Source organism: Melopsittacus undulatus, chromosome 10, assembly GCF_012275295.1.
Source record: "Melopsittacus undulatus isolate bMelUnd1 chromosome 10, bMelUnd1.mat.Z, whole genome shotgun sequence".
Taxonomy (NCBI): Eukaryota; Metazoa; Chordata; class Aves; order Psittaciformes; family Psittaculidae; genus Melopsittacus; species Melopsittacus undulatus.
Genome location: NC_047536.1, coordinates 35,010,699 through 35,030,842, shown reverse-complemented (window position 1 = coordinate 35,030,842; position 20,144 = coordinate 35,010,699). Strand labels below are relative to the sequence as shown.

Here is a 20,144-nt window from a genome sequence, read left to right as displayed (position 1 = left end):
GCAGAGCCCTTCCAGGCTGTGTTTCTGTGCCATCCCTGGCCCCTGTCCACCCAGGACATTAGTTTCTGTGTGGTGCAGCATCTGAGGAGGTGTGTGCACACACTTGGTGTATGCATAGAGGAAGCTTTTGGCCTTGCACATCATGCCTTTCGTCACAGGCGTACTCCAGCAGTCTGAATTGCACTTCTGACCATCATAAAATCAGGTTATGCCACATAGTTACAGAAAGCACCTCTCGGATGTTTTGGAGTTAACTTTTCTCAAATACATCTAACCATGGTTTATATTTTCCACCCATAAATCCAGGTACTGGCTCAAAGGAAAGGGGGAAGTTGATAAGTAAAGTATTTGAGGAACCTTCAAATAGATTACAGTCCAGCCAAAATAAGAAGCCAGCGTGTGCTTCACTGAAAGAGTAGAAAACCCTGCAGAGATTGCATTTTTAACCTTGATGTTCCTGGAGATGACAAATTTTAACTCTGTCACTGAGCCGCGAGTAAGTGTGAGCCTCAGGGTCCAGCAGCTTCAGAAGGGCAAAGGGAGAGGGGTTTTATGACAGGACAACCGTGCTCAGGGGAGCGGGATGTTAGTTATGGCTCTGGCAGAGGGGGTTGGTGCGTGGGCTCTTGGCTCTAGGCCATGGCACGTAGATGACCCCACTCGTGTGCGTGCCATAAACCATTCCTGGCAGCTGCTCACTGATGATGGGGATGGTGCCAGGCCTATGGGTACGTCCAGCTCCAGAAGTAGTGGCCCTCCTGATGGGGCTGTGAGAGGTCTTGAAGGGAAGCAGCTGTGCTCAGGCTCTCTCAGAGCCCAGCTTGACCCCACAGAGTCCCCGTGGCTGTGCTATGCCGAGAGGTCCTGGGGAGACTCGCCAGCACTGGGATCGGCTCCCGCTCCCAGCTCGGGCCCTCTGGGGCATCGTGGGAGGAACTGCTCCTCCCGGTTGTGCTTCGGAAGGGAAAGAGATGGGGTCCTCCCTGCTCTTTCTGCCTTTCCTAACGGTTCTCTCAGCAGTGCCTCCAGGGCAGCGCCAGCCTGCTCAGAGCTGAGCAGCAGGGATGGCTGTCTGTCCACCTGCAGGCTGGGGAGGAGGTGATGAGATGCTGTTGTCCTCCTTGCAGCAACTGAGCCCTTTTTCTTCCTCCTCTGTGGCCCTGTGGCCATCAGGCACATCTCCTCCACCTCCCCCAGATCCCTTCCCACCCCACTGCCTCCCCCTTGCTCTCTCCCTGAAAGCAATTGCAGTTTACTTCACTGCACCAACATGTCTTTTAAAATAACACATAGTTCCAGGCTTTTAGTCACGACTTCTGCCTCCCTCCCCCAAATCTAATCACTAGAGCAGCTGGTCTGGGTGAGAGGGAGTGATAACTTGAGAACAGGGTGAAGGCAGCTCAGGGGTGGGGGCTTAGGTTCCTGGCTAATTATGGAGCAGCACTAAATCTCCTCTCCCCTGGGTTCTCCCCCATCTGATCTGGGGGGGCAGCATTAATTTCAGAGGCAAACAGGCAGCAAAGCTCCTGCCTGAGCGAGGGGAGAGGCATCGGGTCTGTCACAGTTGCAACCTCTGGGTAAAACAAAGGAGCTGGAGTATGAGGGAGTTCTCATTTCTGGAAGCGCATGAGGTGCTTCAGAAAACATTAAGCTCTCCAGAGTGATTTATAACCTTACAGCCAAGGGCTCAATATACATTTGCAGCACGTGCCTGCGGTGGAGCAGCACTGCAGTGAATGGAGCTGTAGGTGCAATCCCTGTCCTGTGTGCCCGGAGCAGCACCAGTGGGCACAGCCCTGGCCCAGCAGCTCCGTGCCCCAGGAGAGGGGAGGTCAGGCTGCAGACCCCTGGGCTGGTGAATGTGGGGTGCCCTTGGTCTTGCTGCATGACCCCCCCCTGCACCAGCTGGCAAACGGTGCCTGGCTCAGTTCAAGATGCTGATGGCAATGCAAGAACGGGTGTCAGTGTGCGAGGTCCCAGGGCAGGAGCCTCCTGCCCTGACAGGCAGCGTTCACCCCCAGGTCACTTCCCTGTGCTGGAGGAGCTAATGCCAGGTCTGATCACTGCCCTGTGCTCTTGGTTGATCCCAGGTATTTCCCACCCCAGCTCTGCTCACTTGCTTCTCAGCTGCTGATGCTGACCCCTGGGCTGTCAGGGTCAGGATCTGGTCAGGGTGAGATGTCCTCACACCTGGGTTTGCTCAGCCTTTCCAGGGGTAGATCAGGCCAACAGCAGTATTTTGGGAGTCCTTGTTACTCAGCACAGCTCGCTCTTTGCTGCAAAGCAGAGCGGTGAGAGTGCGGATGCCCACAGGAATGGTCTGTGCCATGGGCACAGTGGGACCCTCTGTACTGGCAGTAGCTGTGTGGCTGCGATGGCCTCTGGATGGGCAGGGGTGAGGAGGGTTTGCTGCCTGCTAGCAGCAGATGGCAATTCCTGCTGAAGCTCTGCTTCTTTCTGTGTTTCAGATAATCACTCACAGGTGTCGAGAGCATCCCTCCGTATTCGAATCCTGGATGTGAATGACAATCCGCCTGAGCTTGCCACCCCATATGAAGCTGCTGTGTGTGAGGATGCCAAGCCAGGCCAGGTAGTGGGTATTCCCCAGCCCTTCTCTCAGGTTTCCATCAGTGCCTGCAGTGCTCTGGACCATGCCAGCCTGCCCATTCTTCCCCTTCTGCCTGAACATCTTCTCATGCAACCACCATCACAGCTTTTCTGGTGTTCTACAGCTAAGCCCATCTGTGGGGCAAAGGCTTGTCCCTTGCTGTGGCAGCAGGCAGTGATGCTCTGCTGGGCTGGACCTGGTGAGTAGGGCCCGTGTGTGGGGCTGCGGAGGCAGCACTGACACTCACCTCTGCTTTCTCCCCACAGCTGATCCAGACAATAAGTGTTGTGGACCGTGACGAGCCTCAGAGCGGCCATCGCTTCTATTTCACACTGGCACCTGAAGCCACCAACAATCACCACTTTTCTCTGCTGGATATCAAGGGTAAGCCCTGCTGCACCCTTCCCATTCCTGCTGCCTGTGGGCTGGGTGACACTGCTGGCCATGGGGAGGGAGGCAGAGCTGTGGGCATATGGTCCACCTATGCCGGATGGAGCTGAGTATTCTCTGGCTACTCCAGAATGCTCCTTGCCAACCTTGCATCCCAGGTCTGCCGTGTGGGTGGGCAGCCCCTGTGCCTCGACACAGGCTCAGGAGCCTGCAGCAGCCGTTGGGGTTATCTGGGATGTGACCAGAAGAGCCAGATGCCCTGTTAGGTGTTACTGGGATGTGGCCAGCAGAGCTGGATCCCTCGTTAGGTAGTGGCTCAGGAGTACTGTTCCTCTGGGAAGCTCCCAGTTCTTTGCATCTCTGGGCTGGGGGGCTCCCCATCATCCCAAATTGCCGATGTAACCAACAGGCTGTGATACAGGTTTTATCTGGCTGAGCCCTCACTTGTGGACTGCAGGGTCAGGCTACGTGCGTGTGGACGATAACAACCCAGAAAGGTTGCTATCAGGCTGCTTCCTATTTTTGACTGGGATTTTGGATGAATTTAGGTGCTGATTGCAGCAGTAAGTACAGCAGGGACCCTTGCAGATACTGGGATTTTCTCCAGCCAGATGTGTGCTTTCTTGCCGAAGGAGCCAGCCCAGATGGAAACCAGCAAGTCACATTAAGATACTTCTTTGTTTTCTAAACTCTTTTTTTGTATGTTTTTGCAGTTTCATCTATCAAAAGTCCGATTTAGTTTGTTCTGAGCTTATCAGAGGAACCTTCTGCTGGCATAAGAGTGTGCTTGCTCAGTTTGCTTCAGCATTATTAGGGATAGTCAAATGGAATTTGCACCAGAAAGCTTTAGACACAATCATAGAAGGACCAATAATGCTTTGTGCCCTAAAAAGTGCCACTGTCCCTGACCCAAGTCCCTCCCTGGCACTCGCAGACAGCTGTTCTCACAAGACCTTTGCTTCTTGTCATCTAAGCAAGCTTAAATCCTTTGCAAGCTTTTGCCCCACACCCAGTGATTAACTTGCTCCAAAGGACCTTGTGCAGACGTGTCTAAGCGTGCCATGTCCCACCCTGCCGCCCATCCGCACCAGAGCTCTCTGAGGAGCACAGGGCTGCACTCGCTGCTCTGAGCCGTGGTTCTGACCCCAGAGCCGTGGCTGCTGCTCCAACCTCCCCGTCTGGACTCAGTGGGGGCTCCTGGCTCCCAGTGCTGCACTGGCACCCAGCAGCCACCCGGGAGCAGGCACTGCAGGAGGGCGCAGGACACGGGCTCGTGCGCTGCCATCTCCTCCAGAGCTGCTGCTCTCTTGAGTGGGATGAGGCTCTCGTTGCACCTTTGTGCTAAACGATCCCACAAGCTCTACATGTGGTGCAACACTGCATAAATGAGTGAAAGCTGGCATCACCTCCTGCCTTCTGCTCTTGGGAAAACAAATGCTGTTGCTGCAGGGTTATTCCCAGGGTGCTTGGAGACCCTCCCAATTGCCAAGCAGCGCTGTCTTCCACAGCAAGAGGAGGCAGCTGCCTGTGCAGATGGAGGCACCCCTCAGTTCTAACATGCATGTGTTTTAGTGCCATCTCCCTTCTTTTGATACCTTCCCCCGAGTCCATTGAGCACCTAAGTGTGCTCACCTTCGCTCCCTGCCCTCCTGAGTTCCTTTGCTGCATCCTCTCTTGTTCCCCCTCTTGCCTCCCTCTTGTGCATTCTCCCCTCTTGCACTTGGCTCTACTCCTCCATATAAATATCAGTGGTGACAAACTGCTACCACCAGCCCATCTGTTTCTTCATACAAATTTGTAGCCAGTTTTGAAACGTGATTTATAAATATTGCTTTTGCAGCCAAGGAGTGACACTGATGGATGTCAGCACAGATGGATTCTCTAAGCTTTGCTTAAGTCTTCTCTTTTGCTTTGCACCTACTTCCCTCGGCCCTTGCAAGGCAGCAGAAAGCCATCTCAGGAGGGTGACTTGTCCTCAGTGTGGTAGAGATCAGCATCCACTTGGGAACACTCCTGTTACTGTTCTTCAGGCAGGGCAAGAGCCCCAGGCTGTGGCACGGCTGGCAGTTGGGAGCACCAGTGGCTGTAGCACTGCTGGGCTCTTAGAGAGCTCATCAAGTGTGGAGGAAGCCTGCAAGAGTTCTGGGGAAAGCTCAGTGTCATGGATGGGGCAGCCTGTCCATCAGATGATGAACTTGAGGATGGAGTACCTGCTGGTAAGTGGGCATATGTGGTGGTCACAGGGCAGGTCTGCTGCAGCCTGATACCCCATGTGTTCTGGCAGGTGTCCCTGCCCATGGTGGGGGGGGTTGAAACTAAATGATCTTAAGGTCCTTTCCTATCCTAACTATTCTATGATTCTGTGATATGGTCACGGTGCTGCTGCTTGCCCAGACCCTACTGGGTCAGGTCCCACTGCAGCCAGAACAGTTCAGTGCAGGGGTGGCCCTTGCAAGGTGCCTGCAGTGAACATCTGCAGCCGTTTGTCACCTCCCAGCAGCACCCAGAGCTGCCGCTGATGATCCAGTACAGGAGCAAAAGGTGACCCTGCAGGAGACTGCACTAGCTGGATTAGACCCACTTTGCATGAGTCAGGCTTTTAGCAACACTACCATTTTCTGTGGGTATCTCTTGTTCCTTGATCTTGCTCTGTCCAAGGAAGTGCTCAAGCACTTCCTAATTCATCAGGCAAGGAATAAATGTGTCATGTGTGGTAACAACAGCCACGATCCAAAAGGAAGATGCCCAGAAAATTAAGGGCCTTAAGGAAGAGATAAAACTGGAAAAGCTGACCTCACTCAGCTCCAGTTGGTGCAATTCCAAAGGCATTCACTATCCTCTGCCTCCCAACTTGCCTTTTGCTGCATCTTTCTGGCCTGAGAAAATTGATTACAGCAGGATCAAAGGCGATTAAAGCCTGAAATCATATTCTCCAAGAAATGCTAATTGTGTTGGAGGGGATGGTAGAAAGCATCCAAGCCCAGCAACCTGGAGGGGGTGGTAGATAATATGGAGTGACACATGGAGCTACTGACTCCAGAGCTCAAGGGCTAGGCAAGCAGATGTCTGAACTCTCTGCAGGTCTCATTAAGAGTATGTAACGGGTGATAGAAGATCAGAAAATCCTAACAATCAAAAGCAAAATGCTAGGATTCCAGGACTGCCTCAGGATAGAGGAAGCCTTCTCCAGCCCTGCAGGGATGTTCTTAGCGTGAGCAGCTCAGACACTGGTCTGACAGTGAGCTGAAAAAGAGCATCGAATCTCTGTGGGGCTGAGCAAAGGCAAAGAGCAGGAGTGGTGTGGTCTGGTCCAGAGAACCTGGGAGAAGGAAGAGGCAAAAGAGAATCAGATTCTTCTCCTGCAGCTGCTCCTGCCGGGGGCCAGAGCTGTAGAAGATGCTGGAGCAGGGAACGGCACATGCTGCTGGGGCCCCAGAGCATGGGAGAGGGCAGGGATGTCAAAATCCAAACTCGAGGTAGCTTGCTCCCTTCTGGTCTCCTAACACTGTTCAAGACTGAGTTATGAGAAGGATTTATTATTTCTATCTTTGAAGCTGCCAGGAGCCTCTTTGGAGAGGGAGTCTGAGAGACAGAATTACTGTGTTACTCCTAGAGTGCCACCAGAGTATGTTGCATTCTTGAGCTTTCCTCTTGCAGCAGTATTGACAGGTCCCTGCATTCTTGACTCATCTTGGTTTCTGGCTTGTCTGCTCCTCAAAGCAGGCAGAGGTGTTATCTCCTGTCCGTCGCACAAGGTGATATGATGTGACATGAGATAACATCACTGGGTGGTCAGGAAGAGGGTGTCATAGGAAACCTGCAGAGGAAATGTCAGTTTGTGCAGCAAGATGGCAATGATAGGAAAAGATTTGGCTTGAGGCTTCAGAGAACACATGGCATGACCTTTAGAGTGGTGTGACCGTAGCACAAAGTGAAACCTTGGAAAGACAGGCCAGAAAAGCATAAATGTGGTGATTCAAATGCGTCTGTGCAGGAAAGCTGTGGATTAACATCTGCTCGAATGTCAGTACCACCGCCTGGCAAATGCTGTTCCTCAACCTCATGACCCCAGAACTGGACTGAAGAGAAAGTTGCTACAGAGGAAGAGATGCGAGAGGCCACAGGGCCAGGCTTGCCTGACTTTCCACACCGACTCAGGCTGTGCTGATACAAACAAATCTGCACCAAGACACATTCTGAAGCAACCGCCTTTGGTCAGCAGCATGTAGAAAAGCAACTGTACCAAGAGAAATTACACTGTTTCATAGGAGGTTTGGATGCATTTTCCCAGATCTGGGCAAAATTTTCTTTACATCTATGGTCAAATAGAGTACTCTGCATGGCAGCAGCAGTGCTTTTGCTGGATTATCTCAGAAGGAAATGCAGAAGAAGTTTGGGAATAACAGGGGAGTAACTGTGGGACAGAGAAGAGTTATCCAGGTGCTTAGGAAGCCTGGGCACAGCAGTGGCCAGCAGGGAGGTAGCTAGAGCCATCCCAGCACCTGAAGTGGACTGGTCTCAGCTGGAATGGGGTCTGGCTGGCCAGCCTTGCCAAAGCAACATCATAGGTGAAGGTGTGAAATTCCTGTGGCTCTCCCTCCTGTAGGAAGTTCACCTTGTTCAGGAGAAAATGGTATTTGAAATAGTGTTTTGTAGTTGCAATGTTTCTCTCTCTCCCTAGCACCAAGTCTGGGGTTACAGGGCAAGACTCAGCCCCTCCTGAGCTGAGGTTTCTCAGAGCAGAGCTGTCTGTTGTGCTGCTGATATATTTAAGTACCAGCTGCTTTATTTTCACTTTGAGCGTTCAGCAGTGAAACTATTTCTTCTTCCCCTACTCAGCGGTGAGAGGGCTCAGCGGTGCCCTGTGCTGCCTGAGCAGTCTCAGCTGAGCTGAGGTTAGTGGCTGCCTCTCTGCAACTTGCACATGTATTTCCCCTTGATTCCTAGAGATTGTTTCTGAAAATATGGTGTGCCTCGTGGCAGGTCCCTCACAGGAGCTGGAGCTGGCTGTGAACAGAAGGGGAGTCACCAGCCTTCTGCTGCATTTCCAGGGAGCTGAAGAGCTGGAGCTGCACCAGCATTTACACAGCGCTGGAGGGATGCTCCCTGGGCGGCTGCGGGAGCTCCCAAGCACAGTGGTTTATCACACCCAGTCCAGACGCAGGCTGAGCAGCACGTGGAGGTACTGGGCTGTGTGTTGGAGGTCCTCTGACCCCCAGCTCAGGCTTAGCTACTTGGCTGCGGTGGTGGTGCCAGCAAAGGCGAACTCCCTGGGCTGAGGGCCAGAGTGTTGCTCACACACGGTGAGGTGCTCTGTGCCATTTGTCCTGTGGCTTTATCTCTCCTGGTTCCAGATGCCCAAGGCTTATGTTTAGCTGGGCAAGCTCGGAGTTAGTCCTGGGCCTCTTTCTAACATGGTGCCATTAATGTTATTTATATCTGCCTCCTATGCTGCAGCAACCTGATCAAGCAGCACTCAGTGAGATCTGGTTACCTTTGTGCGAAGGATTAGCATAACAATAATTATTTTCCTCTCTCATCCTTGGTAGGTAATAGGCAGCTTCTCAGCAGACTCTGCTGCTGGTGCTCCCCAGCAGCTATGCCAGTTGCCTCTGTGCTGGTGCCACATCTCAGACAAGGTGGCCATGTCCTGCAGGACACGGTGGCTGCCCAGGTAGAGTTAGTGGTCCCTGCCTCCTGTACAGAGAAGCCAGACAATGTGTGTGGTGCAGAAAGATTGTGCTCTCCACTCGGGGTGATGCCCTCCATGTGCTGGGGACACTGCAGCACTCAGATCACATCTGACTGGAAGCATGGGTTAGTGTGCAGCCTTGCAGGCAGCAAGCTGACGTTGCGTGAAGTGTCTCCCTCTGAGGCAAATTGTCCCCAGATCGACTCGTGCAAGCATTTCCCTTATGCTGTCTTGTGCTCTGTGCTCCTAAGGATGTTGCCTGCCTGAGGTCTTCTGCTGTGAGCAGGGACAAGTGAGGTTACCCAGAAAATTCCTTTAGTGGATAAAAGATGCTACATCCAAATGAGGAGTTTTGTCTAGTGACCTGCAGCACAGTTCTGTGTGCATGAGTAAGATCTGGTTTTGAGCATCGCCCTTGTGGCATTCAGTGCAGCCTCCTGATGTTGGCTGGTGTGGTCTTCTCTCCAGTGTCCTTGCCTTTCCCACGATGAGCTCTTCAAGGCAGACCTGGGCTCTGAGGTGAACTGGAAGAGATGGCTTTCTCCATGTCTCCCTTATGGTGGAATCAGCTCCCCACAGCTGAAAGGCTCCACTCTCACCTGCAACACAGCCATATTCTGGCAACACAAAACTCGGTGGGCTGAGTCCAGAAACCTGACAATAGGAAGCAGCAACTGGTATTTAGCACCATGACAGCTCAGTGCTGTTCTAGGCACCAGCCTGTGCACGGCTTCCTCCCCTCTGGGCACAGACAGCCCATCTTCCTCCTTGCTGCACTTACCCATGCTGGGCTGCAGCACACGCTGGGGGAGCACAGATTGCCTCAGCTCCTCCTCTTCCAGGCTGCCCTGAAGCAAAGCCCAGGCTTCCCCCAGCCAGGGGCAGATGGGCTCTGCTGCAGCTCCAGCGCCGAGGACCTGCCCCTCTTGCAGGTGGGCGCCTGTCTCCCTGCTCTGCTCTTGCCTTGCTCCTGTCCCTGCCGTGCCCGCATGCTCCCATGCAGCACACAATCCATACAGCAGTTTCCGTGGTGGCAGGCAGCCCGTGAGCCAGAATTAGAATAGATGCCTTTTCCAATCGAAAAGCTGACTGATACAGAAAGGGGCCCGTCCAGCATAAATCAGGTGCAACGAGGAGAAAGTCTGTAGACAGCAGCATCTCACTGTGAGTGCACCAATCTACCTTTTATTAGATAAAGACTGCAGACAGTCAGCAGCTACTTCTGGCTGCAATTGTTCAACTACTATTCAATCCCTTCCTGCCCATTCAGGCTGGCAGTAAGTAGCACACATGAGCAGGGAGCTGAGCTGATTTTCAGTCCCTGTTCCTACCCTCCCTGCTCCAGGTTGTCTGGGCACAGCTGCTGCTTGGGTTCATCTCTGGCACTGGGGCCCTGGAGGGTCCCATGAAGTGGCCATGTTAATGGGATCATAATGGGTTATGCTGTGCCGGCTGAGCCCCTGAAACTGCAGGGTTTGAGCAGATGGGGAGGAGGATGCTGGCTTGGCTGGGAGGCTTGGAAGGAGCTCTGCCTGCTCCTCAATAAGCGACAGAGGATCCTAGTGTCCTCCGGCTGAGGCAGGACGCTTCACCCACATCTCTCAGGTTTGGAAGCAGTGAATTGTCTACTCTGGTCTCCATGTCAGCAACTGATTTTTATCCTTACTCCTGCCCTGTGCCACTCTTTGAGGGTCTTCTGGAAGGTTTTTCCCTCTCTCTACTCCTACTGCGCTGTCTGTCAGCACGGCTCAAACACCCACATGCTGCTGCTCCTGTGCTGGGCACGCCATGTGCTGGGGAGATGCTGGGCTGCCCTGGGGACCTGGCCAAGGAACATATGCTGGAGCAGAGCTGGCTGCCCCTGGCTGCTTGGGTTGCTGCAGTGCAGGGGAGCCTCAGGCTGGCTCCCTGCTCCCCTGTGATGGAGAGTACAGAGGCCCCATTCCCTCTTGGGGTGGTTGCTGGTGTTGGTACAAACAGCCACTGGTTGTCTTGAGCATGGGGGAGCTCCTGGCGAGTCTTGCTGGCTGTGCTATGGGAGTGACTTGGCTGTGGGTTTACTTGTTCCCTGCAGACAACACGGCTGCGGTACACACGCAGAGAGTGAGCTTCAATCGCCAGGAGCAGGATGTGTACTTGCTGCCTATTTTGGTGGTGGACAGCGGCCCCCCCGCCCTCAGCAGCACGGGGACTCTGACCATCCGCATCTGTGGCTGTGACAGCAGCGGGGCCATCCAGTCCTGCAACAGCACAGCCTATGTTGTGTCAGCTACACTGAGCCCTGGAGCTCTCATTGCACTGCTGGTGTGCATCCTCATCCTGGTTGGTGAGTGCCTGCCTGTCCCCCAGCCTCCTCCTGTTCTGTCCATCCCCTTTCCATCCAGCATCACAGAAGGAGCGCAGGCCACAGGCATGGTGCAGGCTCCTCTGCTTGCTGTCTCCTTGCTGGTAGCTGCAGTGTGGGGACAGGAAGCCTGGCCCTGCCAGCAGGTGACCGTCGGGAAGCTCCGGCATGCACTGTGCAGAGCTGCATGCTGCTGCCCCATGGGCACCGGGGGCTGCTGGCTGGCTGCCCTGCTGTGCCACAGCAGGCGTCCCGCAGCACATGGGCTACGTGTGTGTCCCAGGGTGGTGGCCAAGGGCAGCCCATGTGGGACGCGTGGTTGTGCTCTTGCCTTGGATGGCTGGGTCAGTGTTAGAGTGTGCATGAGTGTAGGGCAGGAGGTGCATGCAAACCAGAGCATTGCCCACGTAGGGCCCTGCACCCTGTGAAAGCTGCTGGCTGCCACTGACATGATGGCACAAGCTTGTGCTGGGCCACCACAGGATGGCATAAGGGTGCAGAGGAAGTGTGGGCTTGTGTACACGTGGGAAGGGGCTCTGAGAGGGGTGTTGCGCTGTCCTCAGGTTTAGCATAAGGCACCTGATGGACACTGCTGCTGAAAGCCCTCTGGCACCAGTGCTGCTCTCAGCTGACTCCTGGGCTGCCCAGACAGCCACTGGCTTGTGGAAGCCATCTCATTGTTCAGTGAAGTCTCCTCTCTTTAGCATATCTCTGCTCCCCACCTCCTGCTGTGTCTCCATTTAGAAAGCCCTTTCCCACAGGGTGCACTTTACACTGGTTTCATTTTCTGACGCAGTGCAAACAAATTTCTGCCTAATTGCCCAAACGAATAAAGTGCACATCGGTGCTTTAAAGGTGATGGGATGAATAGATGATGATCCAGGACACAGCTGCGGCTCGCTGCTCAGGCTCTGTGCCATCTGCTCCACATTCACCCTCCCAGCATTTGGCTGCTGCTGTGATTCATGCACCCCCTTTTCCTACTCATCTTCTGCAGAATCCATTCATTTGTCTGTCCAGCCGTGTGTCCCTCCATCTCTCCCTCCTGTCTCAGTGATCATGCTGCATGGGAAGGGAAGCTCTTGGTCCACACTGGAGCCAGGGCAAGCCTCTCCAAGCTATTGATACAGCACATGCTACTTGATGAGCCTGGCTGGCAGGAGCCGGTGCTCTGTGCCTGCCAGCTCTGTGTACATGCCCCTGTGCCCATCTGACCATCTTTTCCTTTCCCAGTGCTGATCCTTCTGATCCTCACACTGAAGCGACACCACAAAAGCCACCTGACATCTGAGGATGATGAGGACATGCGGGACAATGTCATCAAATACAACGATGAAGGGGGTGGTGAGCAGGACACAGAGGCCTATGACATGTCAGCCCTGCGCAGCCTCTACGACTTCAGTGAGATCAAAGGCGGTGATGGAGGGGGGATAGCAGCAGAGGGAGGCCTGAGCGGAAACCCAGCCTCTGAGCTCCATTCCCTCCCACAGTGGGTGCAGAGCCCGGACCTGGACTTCTCAGTGTTCAGAGACTATATCTGCAGGAAGGTGGAGCAGGCGGATGAGGACCAATCTGTGCCGCCCTACGACTCGTTCCAGACCTATGCCTTCGAGGGCTCGGACTCCCCCGTGCCCTCGCTGAGCTCCATCAACACTTGGTCCAGCAGCTCTGAGCAGGACTTCTCCTACCTGGGGGGCTGGGGGCCGCGTTTCCGGCAGCTGGCAGCGCTGTATGCAGGGCGCAGGGCCGAGGAGGAGGCTGATGCCTCGTAGCCATCCCACCCCCCCCCCCGAGGTGCCGGCGGCTCCTGGACCAGGCTCCGTGCCAGGAGGGCTCTGTGTGCTCCGGACCGACCCTGCCGAGGGGATGCAGTGATGGTTGACGGGATCCTCAGCACCTGCCTCCTGTTCATGGCACCTCCACACAAGAGGCTGATGTTCCCAAAGGAGCCACTGAGGCAACAGCTTCTCCTTAATACTGGTCTCTGTTAAAGCACTACGCATTCATTTCAGAAAATCTAATTCAGGAGAGTTTGCAGAGGGTTTCTGCCCCACAAATTATCATTTAAATTGATCTGTTCAGTGAGCCCTTTCCAGGAGAGGAAGACCAAACTGGGAGCCTTTTGTTGTCTAAATTGTTTTTGTCACTTGAGTCACAGCATTTGAAGTGCTTTCTTCTCTCTAAGAGCTTTCCTTACAGAGGAAAACAAGCTTTTAGCTTCAGCTTTTCCCTACAGGTTCTCTCACTGTTTGGAGTCCTCCTCTCTGTGCATGGGCTCCTCGGCAGCACCCAGCTGCTGGTGCAGGGCAGAGGGAGCATGTGCTGGGGGTGCATGTCCTGAATCTGGGCTCCAAGATTACGTTCTGCAGTAGAGTTCACTTCGAAACACACTTCACCTCTAAATGCGATTGCATCACCTCTCCGTTCTTAGACCTTTCTTGTGGTTATCAAAGATGCTCATGACTTGAAGTGGCTCTCTCCCTCCCTCCCTGCACAGCAGGCATTGTCTGCAAGGTCCTGTGCTCCATGGCACTGGAACAGAGACGTCCCCATCACCACCACGGCATAGGGGTTGCAGAGCAGCACTTTCCCCATGGGCTCTGCAGCCCCTCAGTAGGCTGGGCCTGGTTCTGCAGGGGTCTCAGCCAGGCCCCAGCTTCCTACCAAATGCCATAGGCTGCACAGGGCAGAGGCAGGATGTAGGGACACCCTGGCCCCCAGTGGTAGGGGAGCTGTGTCCGGGCTTGAAGACCATGCTGTAGGGTGCAAGAGAACCCCAGCTGCTGGTTTGGAGCGGTAATTCCTGTTTGCACCCAGCTGACAGCAAAGCATCACCACTGGTGGCAGAAAAGCCATCCCCAGGACATGTGCACAAGGCCAGATCCTGCTGGTGCTGCTGCATGGCCGAGCTGGTTGCTGCAGGCTGGGCAGTGGGCCTGTGACACCATAGGGTGCCTGATGTGTCCCCAGCCTGCCACATGCCCTGCAGAAACTGGTACAAGCTCCCATGCGGGGGCTGCCTCCTCAAGCAGTTTATTGCAGGAGCAGGCTGGTGGGATGTGGCATTGCTCCTCTGCCTCCAGATGATGCTGGAGGAGAGCACTCCCTGCCCTGCGCCGGTCCAGCCTGCAGGCTCCCGCTGCGGCAAATCGAGCAGTGCATTGAGCAGCCCCCTCGGGCAGCTCTGGCTGTGCTGGAGAGTGCAGCTCCTCATCTGTTCGCACTGGGGAAAAAAATCAATTACATCATTGATAGGTAACTGATAAGGTCTCCCAGGCCTGACACATCCTGGGCTTGTCATTGGGTTTGTCCTTTTAGTTTAGCCACAGAGAGTGTTTTCCTCTCCTTGGAGAAGGTTTAACTGTAAATGTACAGCATGTTCATTTTTTACTGTGTTTTGTTTCCTGGCTGCTGGTGTTGTTCCCTTGGCTGCAGCGCAAGACCTGGCAGCAGAGAGGGGCAGGACACATCTTTGCCATGGCTCCTGCCCACTGCCCCCATGTCTGCCCACACAGGAGCTGCAGCTTGGCTTTCATGCTGGGACCAGGAGCTGCTGCTTCTCAGGATCTCTCTGCTCGCCCTCAAAGGAGGCAGCAGGCGCCTGCTGCTGGCACCCATGCCCTGGGTGTTGCTGGTTCACTGTGATGATGCTGAGGAGGCAGCGGGGCCGACAGGCTGCTTCACACTGGCTCTGGCTGCTCAGCCCCAGAACAGGAGAATGGAGAAAGCCCTCTCTTTCCTCAGGAATGTGTTTGTGTTTTCCCTCCAGGCTGAAGAGCTGTACCCAAGCCCCTCCAGGGCTGGCCCTTCCTCTAGCAAAACTGTTGTGCAATAGCAAGGCTCTGTCCGTAGGAGATGGGGTCTAACAGGGTACATGTTTTAGCAACCCTCCCAGCAGGTTCCTCCCCATCCCAACCAGGCAGTCCACGCACGTGCACCTGCAATTTCATTTCTGTTCCCACATGTGAATTGGAGGAGTGCGGTGCCCTGCACTCTCTGCGCCCTGCACGCAGCAGGAGAGGCTGGTGCCTGTCAGGGCAGCTGATGGAATCACTTCAGGTTTCTTTCTCTACCCAGATCAAATTAGAAGGTTGATTTCCTCACCCTTGTTATTTTTTTCAAGGTCTTTGTGGGACCTGGAAATAAATTATTCCTTGTCATCTAGCCTGAGTCTTATTGCCTCGTTTTGTCTTGTTTTTGTTTTCTCATGTTGCACTGCCAACGTGGTCCCACAGGGCCATTCCAGAGGGACAGGGCTGGCTGCTCCCACAGCACCTTCCCACTGGCAGAATGCTGTTTCTCTGGCTTCTTCCCATTTTTCACTGAAATGCTCATCAGAAAAAGCACCTTCAAGAGAAGGGTCAGATTTCCTGTCTGAATTTGAAGTAAATGATGAAAAAAAACTGCCCTTGGCTTTCTCCATCTCTTCAGAAGGATAAAGTTAAGTTGTGCTTTGAGTGGCACAAGGTGCTGCTTATGTGCTGCAGGCTGGCCATGGTGGCTGCTGCCCTGGTTACTCCCAGCACCAGGGTCTGCTGCAGCAAGTTCCAGAAGCTGGGAGGGGGTTAGCATCCTTCATCCTGCAGAACAGCAGCAGGTAGAACAAGAGGCAAACTGCACACCAAATGACAAGGTCTGATGATGTATCCTCATGATCTTCCTTTCCCAGCCAACAGAGTTCCTTAATGTTCTTTAAAAAGTGCATCTTTGGTGTTGTCTTGAAGTCATGGACATCCTCATAGCTCACCAGCTGACTGCTCACAAGCACTCATTCTGGTCGTCTTCTTCCCAGCTTCAGTTCAGCTGAGCACTGTCAGCAGGTTTGGTTACCATGGCCTGTTCTCCTGTTGGTAATGGTGTGAATGATGGCAATGTTCACTTACTGGCTGCAGCAAAACAACCTCCTTCATATTCAGTTTTAATAGTGAAATGATGCAAATAAATGACACTCTGGCCTGACCACAGATAAATCAATTGCTGGTAGTTTTCTTGAAGGCAAGGGACTGGGGAATGATCCACACACTAATGTACATCAACCTCCCTGGTCCAGGCCTGCAGCTGCCCATGCTCTGGCACTGTCAGTGGGGACAGCATGCTGTGGAGGGCACATACAGCACAGAGAGGGACCTGCAGTAAACTGAGCAGGGCATCAGTGTAGGTCAGCAGATAGCACAGGCAGAATTTAAACCTCTCCATAAAGCAACAGTCATTGAAGCAGCATCTTGCAGTCCTTGCTACAAAACAGACTTATTGATCCCTGAGGTCTTTGAGCATTTCCATATCCTTCACCATCCCTGTGCCTTCACTCCCATCCTGCTCCCATGATTATTCACTAAATGTTATGGAAGAAGCATCTGGTAACTTTCGACAGCAGCAGTTAGAGGGATGCCGCAACACAAGAGAGAAGTCTTGAGGCTGGAGGGTTTCCAGACAGGCAAGGTGAGCTGCCAGACCCCAGTGCACACAGACTGTCTTTGCACAGCTGCAGCAAGCGCCTCTATAGCTGCCAGCGAGGAGGAGGCCTTTTTGAGAGCATCATTGTTAACTTCCCCACAGAGCAAGTGTGTCCGCAGCACACTCACTGCTGTATGCTTCAGGGGCTGCTGTTTGCAGGGAGATGGTGATGGTTGCTATGGGTTTGCACCCCGGGTTTTCAGGTTCTTGGCAACAAGAACTCTAATGCTCTAACTGCAGCCAGCACAGAGGTGTGCTCTCGTTGAATCCTGCTGTCCATCATCAAGCACCCAAACAAGCAGCCTTAGTTATCTTGGGACTCGGGGGATCAGGTGGAACGGATTGTCCTAGGAATTCCCCACTGACAGAGGAAGTGCCTGCAGTTAGTGTGCTCCTAACAAAGGAGGTAACAAGTGCCTAGCATTAAGGTGATGAGCCTGGGCCACGCAGAAAGACTTGATGCTTGATACAGTGGGGGAATGGAGAGAGCTCAAAGCAACAAATTGCCAGCCAGAACCAGACCCTTAACTACAAAAGAGGAGGATTATTGAGAGCTCTGATTGCAGAAGCATCTGTGAAGATGCTTTAAGAGCTCCATGCCCCTCAACACAGCCCCTTTTGAGAACATTTTTCTATAGCACTTTCTCTCTCTTCAGCAGAGGCACAGCAGCCTCTGGCTCCTTGCTGGGCAGGTTGATCATCTCCTCGCTTCTGCAGGAGAGGAAGCCAGTCCTGCTCTGTGGACTGGTGTCCAGTGCAGGCCTGTCCTGGATGTGAGCTGGCTGGGAAACCCAGGGGCTGCTCTGCTTGTGAACGTGAAGATTCTTCTTCCAGGTCAGTTTTCTCACACCAAAGACAGCACAGGGGTGCAGCCCCATGGGCCAAGGGCTCCCAGCTTGTTAATGACCCCAATTTGTCTGCATGCAGTGGGGCAGGGCATGCACAGAACAGGCAGTCACTAGGCAGAGCAGACTCAGGTAGGAGCAAAGTAGGTGTGCGTGGATGTGACTGCTGCATCCTCAGAAGGTGATGGCAGCAGCTGAACGTGGCCATGCTGTGCCCTGTCTGTGCTGTGCCCTGTGTGCTGACACCCACAGCTCTGGGTGTTCCTCTGCCTGAAGGAAGTCTGCTGCAGGTGGCTGCTTTGCCAGAGCAGAGCATGGCAGTCCCCATAGTGCTGCACTGTCAGTGTTGTTGCCAAAAAGCAGCTGCTCCCCGGGTGCCCTGGCTCCTGCAATGCTCCACAACCTTCCGTAGGGCTCCTTCCACACGAGTCACCCGCTCAGCACCCACCCCAAGGCAGGACCCTTGCCACACATGATGCAGCCTGTTGCCGTCTGCTGGCAGAGGATGGTGGCATTTGCCACCATCACCCTCTGAACGAGTCCTGCAAGGTGAGTGCCCCTCTGCTATGGGCGGCAGCTGGATGCTGCAGCTCCACTCCTGGACCCAGCACAGAGATGCTGCAGCAGTCACCTCTAACGCTGTCACTCCGCTCCATGGCAAGCTCCAGAAGGTAAAGTGTCCGAGCCACCTCCAGAGAGTTATTTACAAAAGATGAATGTGATCCACTGGGATCATTAAGGGGAAATGAAAAAAGGGCAGTGATATCTGCACCCACAGGAGAAAAATACATCTCTGGTAACTGAGTGCAAGTAAGACTGTGTAAGCCTCCACCTCCTGTGCCTGTCAGTAATATAGTGCTCGGGAAGGTGATCACTTCTCCCCATATCCTCTGAGGAAGCTGATCTGTCACTAGAAATCTGACTCCTTTAACCACCTCTGCCACAGCTAATGTCACAGCTTCCTGCATCCTTTCATTTACCAAGCCCTTGAGCTTCCTTTAGAGTTGGTATCAGACTCTCACTGTGCAGCATATCTGAAATTTGCTTTTCTGGTCGCTGTGCTCAGTGCAGAGACAGTAGCCATTACTTGTTAAGGGTTTCTTGCTGTGCCACGTGCTTCACTTTGTGCTCTCTCCTTGCTGTGGCTTCACTATCTCCCAGCCCATCTCAGGAGGGTTTCCAGCATCCCAGAAGTGACCTAGGCCTGTGGTCTGCAATGGCAGGTGTTCCTTCCACTCACTGGCAGGGACAGGACCAAGTTTCCAGGCAGCTGTCACAGCGACGTGTTGCCACAGTCAGAGAAGCTAGAGAGAAAGATCATTGAATTTTGCTTGGCCTCAGAGTCTTGCTCCTGGCTGGTCAGTCTGTGGGGCTGGAACCTGCCCCTTGCCCTGTGCACACACCAGGGTACGTGGTGGGGATGGGCACTGCTGCTGACAGTGCTGCTCCGTGCTCAGGACCTGGTGCTGGGGCTCCCAGCAGCTCAGACAGCCCTGGGCTTGTTCCCAGCCTCATGAATGTGGATTTAATGACTGCTCTTCAAATTCTTAGGGAAAGATTTGGCCTTTGCAAAGCCAGATGCAGCACATGGGCAGGGTGGGCAGACTGGGAAGCAGTCAGGATATGTGGCCATTGCACCAATGCAGCCAAGCAAAGCCAGGGCCCCTGTGCAGTACTCGCACAGCCCCAGCTTTACAAAGGGCCTCAGTCCCACTGACTTTGCCACTGCCCCAAGGCTGGAAGACAGGTGTGGGGAATCAGCATCGGGTGTTTAATGTCATGATGCTGGGCAGCAAGGAAGGGTGGAGATGGGAGCAGGAGCATTTGCCTCTCTGGTGCACACTGCCCAGCACCACTTCTGGTGTACTTGCATCCGGTGAGTGGGTTGCCAGCGGCTGTTCAGGCATCCCTCATCTGCTGCCAGCCACAGCGAGTGTTTGTGGCTCGGGGAGTGTTAACTGCCCTGTCCAGCTACACTGCAGTTTTATGGACATACATTTTTCATCTGTCTCCATCGCTGCTGTAGAGGAGCTGCTCAGGTGAGCATGAGTTAGTGCAGCTGCTCTCGGGGGGAGCAGACACCGGCCATTTCTAAGCAGAATGCATCCCCTTAGCTAGTGTTTTAACCGTGGTAACTGAAGAAGTTTTAATCTCTCTTCTGCCAGGGGAAGCACGCACTGCTAACAGAGAGCAGGCACCCCAGCTCAGCCTGGCTGAGCCGGATCGCAGCAGCTTCCTCCGCGGTCACAAGTCACTCACCTTTAGCCAGGAACCAGGCAGCTGTTGAAATCCCTTCACATTGCACGCAAATTAGGCATTAAAACACTCATTACAGCCGACATGACACGCCTTCATTATTCCAGAATAATTGTCTAAAAGGCTCAGCTCGCAGCACAAGCTTCACTTGGTGCAGAAATGTGATAAAAAGAAAACAGGAAGTGCAATCAATGCTTGTAATCCTTTTAAATAAAAAGGTACTTGCTAGTAGCTGCCAGCATCTTTAAAAAGCTGTGATTTCCCTGGAGAGAGCCCTTATCAGCTATGACTGCATGTCATTCTGGCTGGCTGTCAATCCATCAGACTTCAGTGCCACTGACATTAAGAAGCCAGGCGTTAAGATTATCACATTTAGCCATAATGTAGCACAGATTGTGTTGACATTTGGGAAGTATTCCACCACAGGAGCCATTTGACTTCAATATTTTCTTCCCAAAGAAAAAAATGCTTTGAAATACTGGGTGGAGGGAGTGTGCTCTACCTGCCGGGTGCTGGGCAGCCTCTACGCCCCGTGGTGGGCAGGAGGAGGGAGGG

The 20,144-nt window shown here is 53.6% G+C and overlaps 1 protein-coding gene across 5 annotated transcripts in view; it reads left to right on the top strand.

Moving 5' to 3' along the window:
- The window catches only part of CDH22 (cadherin 22), an 86,292-nt gene extending 71,094 nt beyond the window's left edge, over window positions 1–15,198 (top strand). For 3 of the 5 annotated variants that reach the window (XM_034066843.1, XM_034066842.1, XM_034066845.1), the window contains 4 exons: window positions 2,469–2,590; window positions 2,875–2,992; window positions 10,765–11,016; window positions 12,268–15,198. In XM_034066843.1, coding sequence (XP_033922734.1) covers window positions 2,469–2,590; window positions 2,875–2,992; window positions 10,765–11,016; window positions 12,268–12,806 — 1,031 coding nt within the window. In that variant the 3' untranslated portion in view covers window positions 12,807–15,198. Of the gene's footprint in view, window positions 1–2,468; window positions 2,591–2,874; window positions 2,993–7,981; window positions 8,181–10,764; window positions 11,017–12,267 lie in introns of all 5 variants that reach the window. The other 2 variants (XR_004550061.1, XM_034066844.1) reach the window with 2 other exon arrangements.
- The last annotated feature ends 4,946 nt before the right edge of the window (window positions 15,199–20,144 follow it).